This window comes from Peromyscus leucopus, chromosome 4, assembly GCF_004664715.2.
Source record: "Peromyscus leucopus breed LL Stock chromosome 4, UCI_PerLeu_2.1, whole genome shotgun sequence".
NCBI classification, from domain to species: Eukaryota; Metazoa; Chordata; class Mammalia; order Rodentia; family Cricetidae; genus Peromyscus; species Peromyscus leucopus.
Genome location: NC_051066.1, coordinates 13,587,153 through 13,605,882, shown reverse-complemented (window position 1 = coordinate 13,605,882; position 18,730 = coordinate 13,587,153). Strand labels below are relative to the sequence as shown.

Sequence of the window (18,730 nt, the reverse complement as noted above, 5' to 3'; positions counted from 1 at the left end):
GTTCCTTCGACTTTCAAACATCAATAGCACAGTAAACGCGGGAAGCAGAGCAGACTGGGGAGTGTATGTGCTTTCTTTCTATTCAGTTCCTGGCCCGTAGCAAGGGGGCTATGCCAGGACGCAGGCTGGTGCCCGCTCTCTACAACTCAGCTCCCAGACACGGGTTCCTCATATCATACCCCTGGCAGCAAGGACACCCCCTCCGGGGACAAATTAAATTTCCAGACACAAGTTGTCCTGTACCACACCTCCAGCTGCAGCGGCGGCGGCACAGTTCTCTGAGGACACGATGCAGCGAAGGCTAGTCCTCCTCAGCTCTTTGGGGGCACTCTGGTGGGCTGAGAGCCCGCCCCATCTCCACACTGGTGGGGGTTCCGGTTTCATGCCTAGACTCACTGGTTCCCTGAAGGGACAGGCTCAAGGTCCACCACTGCCCCAGTCACAGGAGCCTCCTCAGCCACCTGCCTGCCTAGCTCCCAGAGCCTGGGCCATAAATTCCCTGAGCCCACTCCTGCCCCACCTCCAGGCCCCACACTCCCAGAGAGGGCTCTGGGAGCAGCCAAGCCAAGCTCTTCCCAGAGGCAAAGGCTCTGAGGCAGAACGCTGCTGGCTGACAAAGCAGCCCCACGGCAGGGTCACAGCCAGGTTCTGGGCAGACACAGGCCCTGCCAACAGCCATCCTGCTCTTTCCAGAGCCTGCCCACCGGGATAGAGACTGCCCCTTGATTCCCAAGCACCCAAAGCCGAGGCTATAACCTGCCTCAATCCCCACCTCCAATGCCAGCCTGCTGTCTCCACTTGCTTCTGAACTGCTATTTATAACCAAACCTCGGTGAGAGAGTGGCCCCAGGAGAGGCCTCCCCACTGAGAGCTGCTGGAGGCAGCTTGGGGTCTGGGGTCAGGTATCTCAGCAGAAGTACTGGGAGGCATCTGTCCTCACTGAAGCCTTTCATCTGTGTCCACCGCTTGGGTATGGAGGACACAAAATGGCCACTCCGGTGACCATCTGTTGCCAGAAGCCAAAAGTCTCAAACCAACTGGCTTAAAGAAAACAAATCACCCCCCTCTCCCCCGGGGAGTTAACTCAAGCCTTTGCAATGGTTCCTACACAGCATGGGAAGTGTGCAGATTGGTGTGTGTGTGTGTGTGTGGGGGGGTGGCATCTGGTTCCCCCTGCATGGGGTATCCTCGAAGGGCAACTCCCCACCAGTGTGACCAGCCACTGAGATCCACACCTGCTTCTCTGGGGGCACCTAGGCTCTGGCAGAGCCATACTTGGGGAGGCTAGGAGGCAGGCTCTGCCTTAGCTACTCATGGATCCAGTTACCAGTTGCTGGAGAGGCCGCTGGGAGCCTGGGATCTGCAGGCTGAGGCTGGCCCCTAGAAGCAGCCCTCCTCTCTGGATCAATGCCCCTTTGTCGGGCAGAGTTGGCCTCGGCCCACTTGGAGAAAAGGTTTTTTTTTTCTTCTTTCCCAGCCACTGGTGAAGCCGCGGGGGAGGGGGTGTTGAGGGACAGAGGGAGCTTCATCTTCAAAGCCAAATGGAGCTGCCATCCACCCATCCCTGCAGACTAGGAGAGTGGGGGGAGCTCTTGGCCAGTGAGACCAAGGCTCCAAGAGGCGGGAAAATTTTCCTGGGTGGGAAAATAGGGCAAGGCCAATGCCATTCTGGGTTTCCAGCCCTTAAGCGACCCTGTTAGGTTTCTTAAGGTAAAGAAAGGTACTGAATGCAGCCCAAAGCTCCAGACCTGCTCACACTCCTCTTCCCCTCCAGCACAGGCTGCAGCACCCTGAATGGGAACCACAATGGGAGGGCTGGGGGAACCCGCCTAAACGGGGTGCACACTTGCCAGCGCGCCTGTGCTCTGCTGGACCAGCAAGGGGGAAAATATGGCCAATAAATCAGGCGCCGGCAGCACGGACAAAGGGCAGCGGAGAGCAGGTGCGTCTGTGGAGAGGGGACAGCTGCTTCTACAGGGCGCGGCCAGACGCCAACCCCAGCGGGTGGGGCAGGAGCTGGGAAGCCGGTGGCCAGGGCAGCTCCTCCGTGGGGGAATGTGGTGGCTGAGAAGGCCTATTGTCCACCCCACTGCCACCCTGGGCTTGGGGACACCACAGCGCAGGCATGTGGCCTGGCTGGGCCTACAAGGGTGAGGCCACCATCCACCACCAACATACCGCAGCTGGAAGACGGGCAGGGCTACCTGGACGGGACCATCCCTCAGAGGCCTGGAGCCAGGTGGGCAGGGTCTAGCTCAGGAGCAGCTGGGGAGAGGGGTAGCTCAAAGACCCTCTTCCTCTGTCTGTGCCCTACCTGTCTGACCTCTGTACCACCTAGCCACATTCTCTCCTCACAGCATTCAGATGTCCCGAAGGCAGGAGAAGGGACCTTGAGGCCACAGCTGGGCTACAGCCATGGCCATAATCCCCAGCATCAGTGGCCATTTGGTCCTCAACGCCGAAAGGTGGATGCGAGTAACGAAGAGGCCTAAGCCCTGCATGGGAGGTGGCACCCAACAGTGGCCTCACTCACTGGGGAGTCCCTAAGCACCAGACCAGCTCGGGTGGCAGGAGGACCTTTCCAGGACTGAAAGGAGGGACTTCCTCAGGACAGGAGCCTGAACCGTCAACAAGATGAGAACGGCCAGTGCTCTGGCACTCAAGGCCTCCCGCAGTGGGAACCTGGCCACGGCAGGTGCACCCTCTCCTTACTTCCTTCTTGAGGTCTCCTCAGGGCACCCACTTCTCCACTTTGCCTTTTCTACGCCACATTCTCCGAGGCCTGAGGTGTGACCTGTCCCACTGTGGCTGGCTGCAGGTGAGTGGCAGGCAGGCTGGGGCCCCAGGAAGGGGGCGGGCTTCCGCAGATGCAGCGGAGTACAAATGGCCCCTGTGCCCGTCATCCCACAACGGCTGCCTGCGCTTTGTCGGCAGCGGCCGGCGGCTTCAGTATTTCCACTGTGCTGCCTCCCACCTCCCTGGCAGCGCTGCTCCATAGAAATGTGACTCCCCAAAGCATCCGGAGGCAGATGTTGCTGTGGCCTCTCACCCGGGACTAATTCTAAATTGTGCTGTTTTCCTTTCCAAACTACATGGCCATCTGCCGCCCCCAGGGGACAGATGACAGCTCCTCCACCCCAAAATGAGGAGGGGGTAGAGGGACTGTGGTGGGAGTGTCTTAGCGTCTGCCCTGGATGGGTTTATGGTCAAGCAGGGTGGGGAAAGAAGTAGAGGGTCTACTGGAGCTGAGATGGCTGGGGGTCCTTCATTGGTTCCCCAGAACCTAGAGGCCAGAGGAACTTTCGGATGAGAGAAAGCACTTCCAGAAGCGGGTGGGGCTTGTGGGACCCTCCCAGCTCTGCTTCAGCTGCAACACAGTGAGATGAAACACTCAGTTTGGCCTCAGTTTCACAAGAGTCCCCCCCCCCGCCCCGTGTGTGTGTGTGGGGAGGGGATGTTGAAGAGGGTCCAGGTAAGAACACCCATCTGAGGACTGGAAGGCACCACAGGCCCCTATCTGAGCACCAAGATCCCTGCTTATTCTTCTCTGGGGCCAGGAGTCTGCAGCAAGACATCTGACCCCCTGGACCCAGAGTACACACCAGATCTATGATCCAAAACAAGCAGAGGCTGGCCTCTCCACCCAGTGCATTATTGCATACCTCAGTCCCCCCGACACTGAGAGTGTCTGGCATCAGGGGTTGGTGGTGGTGGGGAGCCCCTGTCCTCATCCACCCTTTTAATCTTCTCTACCTGTCTAGAGCTACCCAAGTACAGCTGAGACCCTTGTTCTGCAAGCGCCCATTCAACAAGTGGTGGCCATGCTTTTGTACCTCAGGGATGGTTCAAGGTAGAAATGTAGATCCCTCCCCAAGCCTGACTTTGTTCTGATTAGCTAAAACACAATAAAGCTGACTGCCTGCTATCCAACCTTCCCACACTGGGTCCAAACCAGGGCTACCTCTCACTCAAACAGCCCACCTGTAGGGTTTTCAAAGGGTCAACAACCCCAGCCCCAAACTTGGCAGAGAGAGGTTCTGGAACCTCAGCCCTTCCCTGAGCAGAGGCCAATCCAAGCCCCCCAAGTCCCAGTGTCTTGCAGAAGGAAGGCACTCATAGAAGGCCGAGCAGCGGCTCAGTGAGACTTCCCAGTGTTCTCCCTGGTTCAGAAGCAGTCCATTCAAAGTCCCAAAGACAGGAGACCCCCTACAAACCACAGCCCCATCCCGTCACTTCCCCACAGCCCTCAGCGCAAGAGCATACAAGATCCTAGCTTCCTACCAAACCCGCCTGGACCTGAACACTTATCTGAAAATCATTTAGAACACAGGGTGGGAATAGCCCCCTTCAACCTCATGGTCTCTTGCCTTCATACCCACACCCAAGTTTCCTTCTCTACCCTGGCTGGATGAGGTATACAAGCATGTGGGTACCCATGTAGCCCAGGGCACCGAGAGCCTTGCTCCCAGTGGGAACAGCACAACACTGCTACTTCCAGCCGGCCCCGGGGGCTGCACCTGTCCCAGCAGGGATGGCAGGCAGGAATAACCGAACTGTGGTCTCCTCCCAGTCCCCGAAGCCTTGGCTTCCCTGGCTCCCACAGCAGCCAAAAGAGGATGGTGAGGGCTGTGGGTAGGTAGACTCTCCTGCACCAAACATCAGCTGCTGGTGGACAAGGGAGGAAGGCGGGTCACAGCTGGGGCAGGCGGAACCTGTCTACAGGTGGGTACAGGTGTCAGCCAGGGCGGAAGCCAGGGTCCAGGCTTCAGCCCAAAGAGGCACTGCTAGCACACTCAGCTCTTCGGTCTTCAAATCTTTCCCCACAGTTGCATCCTTGGGTGGTTTAAAATATGCTGGAAAAGGAAGCTCAGGAAAAGCACCCGCTTCCTGGCCTGGCTCAGGGAAGCCCTTTGTGTGGGAGACAGTTGAGGTCGGAACCTGCCCTCCAGGGAAGCCACCTTTCCCACTGCAGGGAAAACAATGTCCCTGGCCGCTGCCTGTGCAGGCCCCTTGGAGAGGACCAAAAGGCTCTGGGGGAGGGGCAATCAAATAATTTCTTGGAGTTGGTCTGTGGGAAGTGGTGACCCATGGGAGCAGGGGCGGGAGACCCCACCCAATCTGCCCCTTCCACCATTGGTGAAAGCGTCACCCAGCAAACTGGGGTCACCAGGAAGCAGAGGTCACTGCTAGGGTGTGAAAAACACCTGCTTAAGCTCTTGCCTCCACTGGGGACAGTTTCCTGCTTAATCTTCCCAAAACACAGAGAGCCCCAAGTTTCAGGCAAGGCTAAGAATTTGCCTTCCTTTGGCACTCCATAATGCCTGCCGGCCCTTCTGAGTGGTCCGGGGAACGCATAGGGCCAAGCCTCTGTGTGTGCAGCAGAGGCAAGGGAGAGTAGGGCTGGCCAGAGCCAACAACTACAGGCCTCTCTGGTCTGTGCGGGACGGAGCTCAGCCCTGCACCTTCAGCTGCTCAGGCTAAGCGAAGAGGGAAGAGCTTCATCCGGAGCGAGATGAAGCCAACCCCCCCACACTGAGCTCTATGCCAAAGCCAAAAGCAGTGTGGTACCTGCCCATCTCTGCTTCTCCAAGTAAATGTAAAGATGGTGGGGGGGGGCTGCCCAGGGGCGACTCTGTTTTCCTCCCCAGGTCCTAAAGAGAGGACATATTCCTTCCTTCCTGGCTAAACTGGTCCTTGGATGCTACAAGCTTCACCTCACTAGACCCTTACTACAGTCCCAGAGGCGGGCTAGGCCCATTTTTCAGATGGGAAGACAAAAGCTTATCAGGCTCTGCACACACACACACACCCCCGATTCTATAGTACTAAATTCCTGCCATCCATGCTGGACCAGCCTTCGCTCAGAGAACAGTCATAGATAGGCAGAGCACAGTAGCAGAGGCTTCTTGGGAAAGAGGGAGAGGTGCCCCTGTGTCCCAAGCTGCTCATCTCTCAGTCTAGATTGTGGCCTGATCCCCTGTATCTCCCAGAAAGAAAAGGGCAAAGCACAATGGAGGAGGAGTTTGGCTACAACAAAACCCCTAGGAAGGGGGCAGGGTTCTTAGTGAGACACCCGGGCACTGAGAGGACTTGCCACTGCAAGGGAAACCTCAGAACCCCTGGCTTCCCCAGACCCCTCAAGACCCTCTAGTAGAAGGGTCAGCTGATGCCATCCCTGTGGCCATCCTTCCCAACTGTGGGCACTGAAGATGTGTCAGTGAAGCCCATGTCCAGATACCCACTGGGGCAGAGCCACCGGCTGCTGGGCAGACAAAGAGAGACAGACCTCGGCTGCATTCTTCTCGGGGCTCCCAGGAAACCCGCCTTCGGTGACTCCTTTGCATGACTGGCTGAAATGAGGACTGCAGCTTTGGTGGGGGCCCCAGAGGTTACCCCCACCCTTCAAAAACTTAGCAGCTCCCACCCCAGCCAAATGTTTTCCAACAAGAAAGACCTCCCCCACTGGGGAGGTCCTCACACCCCAGCAGACAGCTAGGCCTCATCCCAATCCTAGTCACAAAAAGTCTCACAGTGTACCAGCCATCCATGAGAAACTCTCTCTGCCTCAGGACACAGTAAATTCTAGAAGACAGGGAGAGCCAATTGAGTGTACCCTGCTCTAGAAGGAGTCCAGGAGAGAGCAGGCGCTCTGGGGAGGGATCTGTATGGGATCCAGGGTGTCCCAGGCCAGATGGTCTAGGGCAAGCTTTGGGCTTGCAGGTTCTGGACTCTCTGCCCCTATACTGATATACAATGCCTGGCCTCTTCTCTAATATTTTTGGTTGTGAGCCTAGCCTTTAACGGCTGAGCCATCTCTCCAGCCCGCCTGGCTTGTTCTCAAGCATCAATTCACTGACATCCCTGTGACCTCCCAAAGCCTTAGCTGGGGATGGGTAAAAACCAAAAAGAACATGTCCCATTAAGTCAGAGACACCCAAGGTCAACCAGGCACTTCTTGCCGCCTCAGGGAGGGTCTCAAAGTGAGACCCCAAAGACAAATGAAGCCCAATACACCAGCAATAAGGCCAGCCAGCACCTTTAGCATCAGTAGCCCCATAGGATTCTCCACTCACCCCAAGGAGATGGGTCCTGTCATATGAAGAGGAAGTGTGAGGCTGTAGCTGCACCCCCAACTCTGAAGGAAACATCCTCGATCTGAGCTTTGGCCAGGCAGAGGCTAATGGAACAGGGTGCTAGAAGAGGAGATCCAGAGTATATGGGAGGCAGGGGATCAGCCTGCACAGTGGGTTCTGAAAACTGTGAGCCAGGTCTTAGAAACCTAGGGCTACCCACCTGGCCCCAGGCCTGCCCCAGTCCATCTGACTAGACCACCTAGCTTAGCCCAGCTGCCAACACCACAGACTGGGCCAGACTCTGGGCCACGGAGATAGGACGCAGCCATGGCCTGACCTGTCCCATCACAGTCGCTGGGACACAGCCCCACCTGGTCTCGACGATCAGGTTCTGAGACAGAGTTGAGGTCACCCTCGTCTGACCCCTAGAAGAGGAAGTAAGGGAGGAAAGCCCCACAGCACAGGACCAACCCCTAAAAGCCATGATCATCCAGCCCCAGACAAGAAACAGAGGTCCATGGAGCAGAGAGGGTCAGGCGCACAGGCAGCATCTGCCCTCACTCCAGCCACCTCAGCAGAGCACAAACACTGGAAGCCCCGCTTTCCCCCCCAAACCTCTCATTTCCAGTAACTGCTGTTTCCGCTCACTAAGAACCGAAACTGAGAGGAAATGGTGGGAGGCAGGTCCCCAAGCCCGAGGCCCAAGCGGCTGCTATTCAGACCTGGGTGATCTTTCCAGCTTTACCACCCACAGTCCTTCCTCCGTGTGCACAGCAATGGCCCTGGGAGGCTGGAGAGGGCAAGTTGGGGTCCCAGTGTGAGCTGCTTCCCCTGGGATCTCTCTGGGATCTGGCCTATGGAGACAGGGTCTACAATGGAGGACACTGCACAGCAAGGACTCCAGCTGTAAGTGTACTTTTAAAATGGGGACGCTGCGGCACTGGCTCCATCAGTGAAGTGTTTGCTGATCAAGCATGAGGACCTAAGGCCAATCCTCAGCACCCACATAAGCCAGGCATGGTGGCACACGTTTGTAATCCTAGCACTGGTAAGGCAGGGACAAGAGGATCCTCAGGACTTGTGGGCCAACCAGTCTAGCGGAATCAGTGAGCTCCAGGTCCTATGAGTGGCCCTGATATAAGAACTAAGATGGAGAGCAACAGAGGACACCCAGTGTTGACCTCTGACCTCCATACACGCATACATACATGACCTCTGGCCAACTACACACGCATACATACATGACCTCTGGCCAACTACACACGCATACATACATGAACACCCAAAATATTGACTCAATAGGCAAAGCACCTTCTGTGCAAGCACAGGACCTAAGTTCAAATCCCCAGAGCCCAGGTAAAAATTTGGGTATGTTGCCACGTTCCTGTAGCCCCAGCCTTCCAAGAGAGAAGACAGGAGGAGGCCCCCTGAAGACCCACGGCTGGCTGTCTAGGTGAATCGACGAACTTCAGGCTCAGTGAGAGACCCTAGTTCTAGAAACGAAGGTGGAGCATGGTGGAGGAAAGAAAGCCGCTGCCAGCTTTGCCTCTTCCCACTCCCACGCGCGCGCGCGCACACACACACACACACACACACACACACACACACACGAGCACACACACACACACACACACAGTCACACACGCGTGACTCTGGGCCGTGGGAAAACCTGCTCCAGGGAGCGGGCTGCCGCCCAGCTTTTCTTCCTGAACTTGATGAAACACAGATGTTGCTCTAGGAAAGTCAGTGGCCTCCATGCTGCCTGCGGCTCCCTGGCCTCCCTGCGGCTGGGCTGTGTGTGATTCATACAGGGTGACCCACATGTGGTGTTAAGGCAGGAGGCCCAGAGTCAAACTATGGCCTCAGCGCCTGGGTATCATCTTGGAAGGACAGTCCTTTGTCCCCTGCTCAGGCCTAAGGACTCTCGAGGGGTAGACGTAGCCACCTCTCAAATCCTCAGCTAGTGGCCCAGGGCAGAGCGGCTCACACAAGATTGACAGTGCTTATGGCAGGACCTGCCTCCCCAGGCCTGTGCTGGGACCCGGGGCAGACTGGCCTCTGGCGCTACCTGTGGTAGAATTTGTTCAGCAAATTAGCAGTGTCGACAGATGACAAGGGGCTCATTTACTTAGCTCAGGAGGACAAGCACTTTAAACACTTCAGTCGCACCAGGGACACGCAGCCAGGTGACAGGATAAGCCAACACAAGCCCAGTGACAGCTCCCTCTTATCTGCCTGTTGGGGCAGGGCTGGATCCAGCACTTGGCCCCTGTTCCACAGCTGGTGACAGTCATTCCTACCTGTGCCTCAGAAGTGGATCTCTCTCACCTGGTGGGTGCCATACAAAGAAACTGCTTTAAAAGCGGGGTGGGGGTGGGGGTGGGGGTATGGAGGTGGGGGGAGAGGGGTGGGGCAGGAAGAAGAGAATTAGCCTAGCTAATTCACTCTGGAGTGTAAATTACCCTGGCACAGGGAAAATGAGGGGAAAGCTGGAAGGCCACCTATCCAGAGCGCTTGCTTCTGTCCCAAGAGCTGCTACAGGGAAGAGCTGCAACCAAAAGGTCAGGAGGTGAGGTCCTTGGGGGACAGGCTTCTACCCTAGAACCCTGTAGGTCTCAGGGACACTGAGAAAGCAGCCCCCAAATTCTAAGTCCACCCAACCACCCTTAGTCCCTCCGCTGGGGACACTCAGAGGTCTGGATGGTCAAGCTTCCACCTGTGCTTACTAGGGTGCTAGTCCCAAGCCCCAGGGGCAAGTGAGGGGGTAGCCTCTATGTCTGCGGTGTCTCAGGGAGCTTGGTTCTCCTTCCCAGGGAACAGCCACTGCCTGTGAGTAGACTGGCAGGTCTGCTCAAAGCTCCCCATCCATGGAGGGGAATTCAATGCCCAAGCCCAAGCGGGGCAGGGTCAGAGCTTCCCTCCCTACTGGCCCAACACACTGTCCCGGCTGGCTAAGGCTCCCCTGCCTGTAGACCCATCCAGGCTACCATAGATGCCACCCTGTGTGCGCCTCACCCAAAGCTAAGGAAAGCCTAGCACGCTCAGACACGGTATTCCCCAAGCTTTCCCCTTTGGAGACTAAGGCTGACCTCAGCAGCCCACCTTCCCTGGGTTCCCATCTCCTCATAGCTGGGTGCCTAGGTAGGGTGGCTGCCTTGCCTGCCCTAGATCCTGGGGTCCAGAGCAAGCTAAGCACTCAGCAGAAATCCACTGCCTCCATTGTCCTGCACTGGGCACACAGGCTCCACTAGATCTTCCTTTAGGCTGGAAAAGGTCAAGGGGCTAGATGGCCACTGGAAGGCAGGATGAGGATGGCTGTGAGTCTGCCATGGGCACTGGGCACTGTGGGGCCTTGGGCACACTAGGTCACTGTCACTGACTCACAGGGGAGCATACCAGGCTTAAGGAACCCTACAATCCCAGGTGGCAGCACAGGTCCAGAGATGTACATTTTGGCCCCTTACAGACTTGTCAGGACTCGGAACGGGGCTCGTCCTGGTGGCGCCAGAAGCTGGAATCTATCCTAAGTGGAGTGCAGAGCTGGCACCCACGGTGGCACAGAGAGAGACCCTGACATCATCCATGCTCAGAAAGCAGCACTCAATGGCCACAGACTGGGTCACTTCATTCACAGGAAACGCAACAGCAGCAAAGGCTCAGGGACAGAGGGCAGCTCAGTAGGGGCCAGGGAGGAGAGCCGGCAGCTGCCGTTGGGGTGATTAAGAGCCTGGAACTGGATAGGTGTGCCGATGGTGCAATCCATGCCTCTACCAAGCACGCCGCAGTGTGTGCGCTCTCCGTGGCTCAAACGGTGCATTTTACAAAATGTGTAATCTACCACCCCAAAGCCCCGTCTCCCAAATTAGTCCTGGGCTCTGGGACAGCAAGATAGGGTGGGGTGAGGCCACAAGAAAGACGTCCACTGCTCTCCCACCTTGACAATCACTCTCCTCTCCAGTAGGGGTGTCCCCAGCCTGAGGCCAAAATACGCCCCAGCTTGCAGAACTGGCCCTGCCACATGGCTGCTCTTCAGTCCTAGGTGCTGCTACCTGCACCAGCCACTCTTCTACCCGTAGGTTATCCCTGAGCCCAGCCTAGATACAGCAGGAAAGAAGTTCTGGGGCCCTCTCCTGCACAGGGGGTAAACTGAGACGGGAGTACAGTTCGCCACAACCGGCCGGTCTGTGTCTTCCAGCCAGCAGGTGCCAGGGTGTGCCCTGCCTGGGAAACAAGGGGGATCAGACACGTCCTGATGTAGTCACAACGATGCCCTGAAGCCAGCCGCTCGTTAAAGCTGGTGATGATTCCCCCTCAGCCTCTGGGAAAGGTCTGGAAAGTTCTGGATACGCCTGCACATGAAGGTGAAAGCTGATGCAAGCTGGCCTTGGGTCCTCCACCCCCCGACCTCTTCACCCTCCGCTTCAGTTTTTCCCACCTATAAACTGGAGATGAAGCACACAGGGTGGGCCAGGCCCTCAGGGAAAACCCAGCCCACTGCCACCAAGCTTCCGGGGCCGATCACGGCAGCCCCAGCCGGCTCTGCGCGTGCTGCCACCTTCACGTTTTTGAGGAAAGCAATGTGTGGACTCCACTCGACTGCAAAGCCACATCCTCTCACTATTTATAGATGAGACATGAAGCACGTCCCTCCACGCACAATACGGCTCAAACCCTCGGCCCAGCCTGGCACGGCCCTCCGGGCCCTGTCTAACCACAGTGTGTGCCAACCCCACCACAGGGGCCAGAGGCGAGGACCACCAGAGCCATCTTCTTTCCCAGCAGAGCCTCCATCTTTGACTCCGGCCATGAAACTCTGCGGGGACCCCTCTGCCCCCCAGCTTCTGGGGATCCCAGCAGTCAGCCCTGGTTATCTACACCCTGCTCGGCTCCTTGAAACAGGGCTCTCCTGTCTGCCCGACCCCACCCTCTTCCTGCTGAGGTCACAGCTTGCTCTCTGTCTCTCTCCTTTTAGCATTATTATTATTCCTTCAATGGAAAAACTGTTGGCTGCTGGCCAGAGGCAGGGCTGCCCACAGAGACACTTTCCTTCATGGAACACCCCGCCTCTACTCAGGTGTTCCAGTACCTGGACATCTCCCCACAGGTTCCATGACAAGTGAGGTTGTGAGGCAGTTTTTCACCTGTTTTTCTTTCTTTCTTTTCTTTTCTTTTTTTTTCTCGAGACAGGGTTTCTCTGCGTAGCTTTGCGCGTTTCCTGGAACTCACTCTGTAGCCCAGGCTGGCCTCGAACTCATAGAGGCCTGTCTCTGCCTCCCGAGTGCTGGGATTAAAGGCGTGCGCCACCACCGCCGCCGCCTGGCTCACCTGTTTTTCTAACCTCATGTCCTTGAAGGCCAGACATGGCACTGTTCACAGGCAGGCCTGGGACAGCCTCGGCTCTCCTACCCTGGGAGGATGGGACCAACGCGAGACAGCAAGTGACTCAACGGAACAGTGGCAGGGCCAGATGACGGAAGACACAGGACATTGTGTTGGGTCCCTCCTCAGCCCACCAATCACTTCCGGTCTCACCCCTGTTTCCTCACCAGGCAGGCGGGAAGTGATGGGCCAGGGATGTGGCTATCACACATACTTTGGAGGAAGGGAGGAAACGGCATCAGCTGAGACACTCCAGGGCCAAGCATGACTGATCTGGCTGATCTGCTGGGAGTCCTGTCAGGCCACAGTGGGGCAGGCTTGCCTGTTATGTGTCACACACATGCTGGACGCCTGTTATGTGTCACATACATGCTGGACGACTCTCTTAATCCCCAGTGGCCCTGGCCCAGTTCTGGGCCATACCTGGAGTGGAACTCAGAACACAGCAATCGCTTTAAAGTGTGGAGCGGCGAGATGTCTCGGGGGTAAAGGCATTTACTGTACGAGCCTGACGACCTGACTTAGATCCCCAGATCTCACAGAGGCAGGAGAGAACTGACTCGCAAAAGTTGTCCTCTGACTTCCATACATATGCCTGCTGTGAGAACACAGACACAGAGTCCAAACAAGGAAGCCAAAAAAGCTGACAACTATAGGTAAGAATCCTTAGAACCAGACAGCTCATTCCTAAACAGAAATCCAAACAGGCCCAACCAGATAGCACTTTTGGGATGGTGAATTCATTCATTAACCAACTCAATATAGGAGAATGAGGCCCCTGAAACCAGCCCTACGAGCTCACCATGCAAAGGGCAGCATGCAAAGAACCCAGACATTCTACAGTGTCTAGTATTCACAGCTCTTGCTCAATCCTTATGCACCACCGAGACATCAATCCTGTACCTGTCCCGACTTAAAGATGGCGAGGCTGAGGTCAGACCTCAAATGTAGAGTGTCCCAAGATTATCATCCATCATCTCAAGTTTCTCTGGCTAGTTCACCTGATTTCTAAATGCATTTAGAAAATGCCCTCATCACATCTGACTTTGCTCCCGGTGAAAGTGGTCTCTTAGTCTCCCTAACACTATCTGCAAGCTCCCTCAGCTCAGAGCCTGAAGCCTCTGATAAAACCGTTTTGATCAGTGAATTCATGTGTTCCCAAGTGTATAGGTCCCCCCACAGCTCTTCAAATGACAACTCTTTTTCAGCATTCCCCCTCAGCACACATTGGGTCCACAGTGAGCCCTGAGTTTCCCCAAAGGGTCTCTGATATCCCACAGCTGCCCAGACTGTGCTCGGTATACAGTGTGCAAAGCCAGGCCTTTCCCATATGATCACTGGCTAGCTAGACCTCAGTGGTACTGGACCTTTCCAGAAGGCACTTGGTACCAAAAGGATTCACTTTTCAATCCTAAATCCTGAAACTCCCTGTCCAGCAGCTTCTGGGGAAATTTTTCTGTTTGGGGTAGAAGAGATAATTCACAAGGTACTAATTCACCATGACTCCATCCTTCCCAGGCCCTACTCAAAGTAGGCAGCACCAGAAGCCAAAACCATTCGTGGCTAGGTGTGACAGAGTCTACAGGCTCCAGGCTTACCCTTGAGCAAAAGGGGAAGCTTCCTCTCCTCAGCCAGGAGAGGTGGACCCCTCCGTGAGTACTGTGGCCATCTGAAGAAGTGGACAGATGTAGAAACATAAAAGCCTCCAAGGAATGGGGTGTGTGTGTGTGGGAGGGGGTGTCCTCAAGCACCCAAGCCCAGACAGTGAGCTGAGCCCCTCCATGCATTGGCTGCAAAGTCCCCTAAACTGCACAGTGAATCCAGACCTGTGTCCACCACAAGCCAGGCCTAGCTGTAGCCTCAGCCTCCAGCTCTGCTGACCAGAAGCGAGCATATCAATTTCATCTCACTGGACTTACGGAGTGAGCACAATGGGGCCTCTGTGGCTAGAACTCCGTGGAACTCTGAGCCAAATTGAGGCAAGTTTTCCGCCAAGGAGGAAGGGCGTTAGGATCCAGTGCAAGACAGAAGGCCTGGCACCGAGATCTTTTTGCTGGCCTGGCTTGTACGGCAAGGGATTTGCAAGCAGCTTCCCCAAGTTTGGGAGGTGGGAGAGAAAGTACAGCACCATTTTGTCTTTGGCTTGAGAGGTCTTCACACAGACGCTAAGATGCAAGCCATTGGTGGGACTGCAGGAAGCAGGCTGCACCCTGTGCCCAACTCTACCAGACAGTGCAGAACAAGTGAGCTGGCCCGCAGCAGGCCAGCCTGTGCCCATCGCCTAGCGGGGCCAAGAAGAAGCTACCCCCACCTTCCTCAGTCTGAAGTAAGAAGTAAGCTGAAGAAACCTTCCAGCCCTGCCCTGCCAGTGAGGCAGGCAGAGCAAGGAGTACAGAGCGGCGGCGGCGGGGAAGGGGGTTGTGCATTCTGGGAAGCCACGCATAATTAATCACACAGCATTAATCGCCTCCCAACAATAGCCGCTGCCCTTCTACTGAATCCCAGCTGTCGGCCTCTGAATGGAAGGAAATAAGATTTAGGGCATCAAGCGTCCGTGAGGCTTCTGCAGGGGGGAGAAAGGGGCCCCCCAAAAAAAGCAAAAAAAAAAAAAGTAGTGTGCATTCATTAGCGTCTGACAGAGGCACAATCGGCTTTGTCCAATAAACTGCTCACAGACCTGCTTAATTGGCTTCAGTACAGGGCGGGCCGGCCAGGGAGGTGGGGCTGCAGCCCACAGGCCGGGTACTGTAGGCAGCAGTGCCCGTTGTCAAGGGGATGGGCCCTTCAGCGGTTGGAATGAGGGCGCGCCATGCAGGCTGGAGCCGTTTCTGTCTGCAGCCTCCAGGGGAGGCCTCAGCCTCCAGCACCTAGCTAGTCTCCTCAGAGAGGAGCTCAAGTTGAAGGGCACCAGCCCTAGCCCCCCGTGGAAACTTGTCCTGGCTGGCTGGTCTTCTGGGGCAGCCAGGCAGGGATCCTTCCCAAAAGGATTTCCCAGCATGGAACAGACCTTCCCACCCCCAAGTCACGCCCATTTCACAGCTGAGGACCTGAGGCTGAGAACCTCTGGCGTAGAGTCGGGAGGTGGGGCTGCAGCTGCCAGGATAGAAACCAGACTCCAGCACTTACCCACACCCACCACCCGGGCTGCAGTGCCAACAGGGACCATTCCAACTTCTTCCAACTTCTCCCAACCTCACCTTGAACCCAAGGGGCAACGAGAGGTGGGCCTTGTCTTAAAATAGGCACTTTCCACTGGCTCGTGATGGTGCTCGCACGTGGGAGGCAGAGGCAGGCAGATCTCTGAGTTAAAGGTCTCTACATAGTGAGTTCCAGGACAGCCAGAGCTACTTAGTAAGACTGTCTCAAGAAAGCAAAAACCAGAAACGAACAAAACAAAACAAAAGGGCAATTTTCTGCCTAGTGTTCTCCTGCCCAGAAGAGGGCTCCCAGGTGACAGGGGTGGGGGCTCAGATTCACAGTAAGTGATCCAGACTGCCCATCAAAGACAACTGTTTCTCAAACATTTAAAATAAGAATTAGGGTACCATGGATTCCCAGGAGCCTGAGGGGGCCCATGAAGGAGTGTGCCAACCTCCAGGGGCCAGAGTAGCTCCACACGCGGCATAATTGCTGGTGATTAAGTAATTGCCAGACTTTGTCCAATAAAAGTCAGCACGTGACTGCACTCAGCCTCTGGGCTGTCTTCCGAAGACAATGGCCCAGTGTTCTGTCCCCAGAAGGCAGGGGCTCTGCTCTGACAAAAGCAACAGGTCCCCTCAGGGGCGGTACTCACACACAGGCTTCGGTGCCGTTGGCCACTTCGCACCTCCCTCCATTCAGGCAGGTCCCACTTGGCTGGGAGCATCTCAAGCCTAGGGAAGGGTCAGAAAAGAGAGGTCAGTCTGGGTTCTGGGCAGCGGACTCCTTGTGGTCCTGATGGTGCATGGAGACTACTGCTTGCTTGTGTACTAGAGTTACTGGAAGTCGGGAGGTGGGGGTGGGGACTTTGGGCAGCCCTTCGGGATCAATTTTCTGCTCACACTGTTATAGTCAGAAAATCAGTGGAAAAGGATAAGCTGGCTAGGTGGCAGGTGTACAACTCCACTCAGTGAGTCGAAGTGGACAGCAACAGAAAGAACTGAGTGACTTGGGACATTCTCCTAAACTTCTTAAACACACAGCCAGAAGTGGGTGTGGATTAAGAAGCCCAGCAAAGCCCCCAACCATTCTCCACTCTTGCCTCAGTTCAAACACAAGATACGAGGGGACCGCAGGAGGGAGGGGGCGGCCACACTCAGCTCCCCCGATCGTGGGAAAAAGCGACAGCTGCGGAGCCCGCCACCCCGCCCTCCAACAAAGCGCCGGCCAGGGAATCAGAGCGGCCCATTGTCGCGCCAGGGCCGCCTCCTGGGGCAGCGGGCCGCACCCGGAGACCTGCCCCGCCTCCTCCGACACCCAATACCTGTTCGCAGGCATCTCCAGGGGCAGCCCCCGCCGCACCCAAGGAGGGGGTCTTAGAGCCCGCACTTGGAAGGAATTCCACCCTATTCTCGGGAAGGGGCTCTTAATCAAGCCTCTCCCACCCCCATCTTAAGGAGCTCCAGAAATTAAGCCCCTGTATGGGGGTCGAACTGGAGTGTCATATAAAACTCCACTTTTAAGAAAAGGGCAGGCAGTTCTCCCCTCCAATTACTGGGAGACGGGTGCAACTGGTCACTACGATACTCCTCAGGAGTCCCCCGTTCCGTGAAGCCGGCAGGGAAATAAGTGCCCCCCCACCCCACCTCAGGTTCTAGTCTCTGCCGGCACAGGAGTCCTAAACTTCCAAAGTGAGTCAGTCCCACACCCACCCTAGGCAGCAAGCCGCCTGCACATCGCCTCTCTTCGAAAGTTTGAGTCCCGCTAGGGGACAGCGATCCCAAAACCGAGCACTGGGAGTCCAGGGCACATCGCCCCCACCCCGCGCTAAGCAAGGCGAGCACAGAGCCCCAACATCCGCCCCAGCATGGGCCAGAGGCGAAGAAGAAAGAAAATAATGGTCCCAAGAAGCAACAGGAAACCAAAACCGATTCGATTCAAATCGAAAAGAAGCAGGCGCAGGCAGCCTGTCCGCCCCCGCGGCGAGCCCCGGGAGCGGCTGCCCAAGTGCGAGCGAGGGTTGAGCCTCCCGGGCCTCGGGCCCCGAAGCCCCAGCGCCCCACACCGAGCTTCCAACGTCTTCGGGTGCTCTGGGTAAAGCGAGTCCACCCGGAAGGAGGGCTGAGGAGAAGGACTCCCCCTCACACGCGAGGACGCCGGAAAGCTCCCATGTCCGATCGGCCCGCTCTGGCTCCCAACTCTGGCAGCTGGTGCCCTCACTCCCATCCACCCAGGGCGCGCGCAGGGCGCAGCCGAAGTTTCCGAAAGGCGCGCGAAGTTGCGGGCTCGCAGACGCCTACCTCTTGCGGCGAGCGCGGGCAGCAGAGTTAGGCAGAGCAAGGGCGCCAGAAGCCGCGGCATGCCTGCTCGCCGGCTGCCCGCTGCTGGGGCGGCGGCCTCTTGCGGTGGCCGGCGGGGATCGGACGTACACGCGCACCACCGGCAGTCCCGCGGGCGTCCACCCACAGCTGCCCTCTCTTTCCTGGCGGGTGGGCGGCGCTGGGCTCTCAGGGTCTCCCCAGCCCTACTAGGCACCCCGGCTCGTTCCTTCACTGCGCTCGCACCCGCGCCCAGCGCCCGTGCCCTGCGCCCCACGCCCCTGCGCTCCCTCCCGCGGCAGAGGCACTAGTGAGGCTCAGGACCGGAGTGCGCTCCGCCTCCGTAGGGGCCCGCCCCTGCCCCGCCCCATCCCACAGCGCTCCGCCCCCGGCCCCTGAGCACCCCAAACCCCTCGTTGGCCTTGTCCCTCCCAGAGCCCTGGTGGGTTCTGCGCCTTCTCTGGCTAGGGAGAGCGTCCCGAGCCGGGACCCTATGGTTTGCAAGACAAGGAAGTGCGTGGGGGTGTAGGGAACGGGCACTTAGGGACTACTTCTTGTTCGAAAGTTTACTGAGACCAAAAGTTTGAGCTGGGGCTGCGGAAGGATCAGGCTTTGTGTGTCGCCTCCCTCAGGGACATTTGGTCATGATTTGCATTTCAATAGTGTAGGAGATTCAGGCCCTGTCGGAAGGGCGAAGCTGCTCCGGGAACCAGGTCCATCCCAGAGCTAGATCTGGGGCCGTGGGCAGGAGCAGCTGAAGCCAAGTTTGGGGGACTCCTGGAGCAGGAGTATAGAAGTCGCACCCTAACGGCGTTGGATACG

General features: G+C 56.9%; 1 protein-coding gene across 1 annotated transcript in view; it reads right to left on the bottom strand.

Annotated features, from left to right (window-relative positions):
* The window catches only part of Notch1 (notch receptor 1), a 45,944-nt gene extending 27,730 nt beyond the window's left edge, over positions 1 to 18,214 (bottom strand). The window contains 2 exon segments of the mRNA XM_028868838.2: positions 16,246 to 16,324; positions 17,891 to 18,214. Of these exon segments, the coding sequence (XP_028724671.1) occupies positions 16,246 to 16,324; positions 17,891 to 17,951 (140 nt within the window). The 5' untranslated portion in view covers positions 17,952 to 18,214.
* Between the last annotated feature and the right edge of the window lie 516 nt (positions 18,215 to 18,730).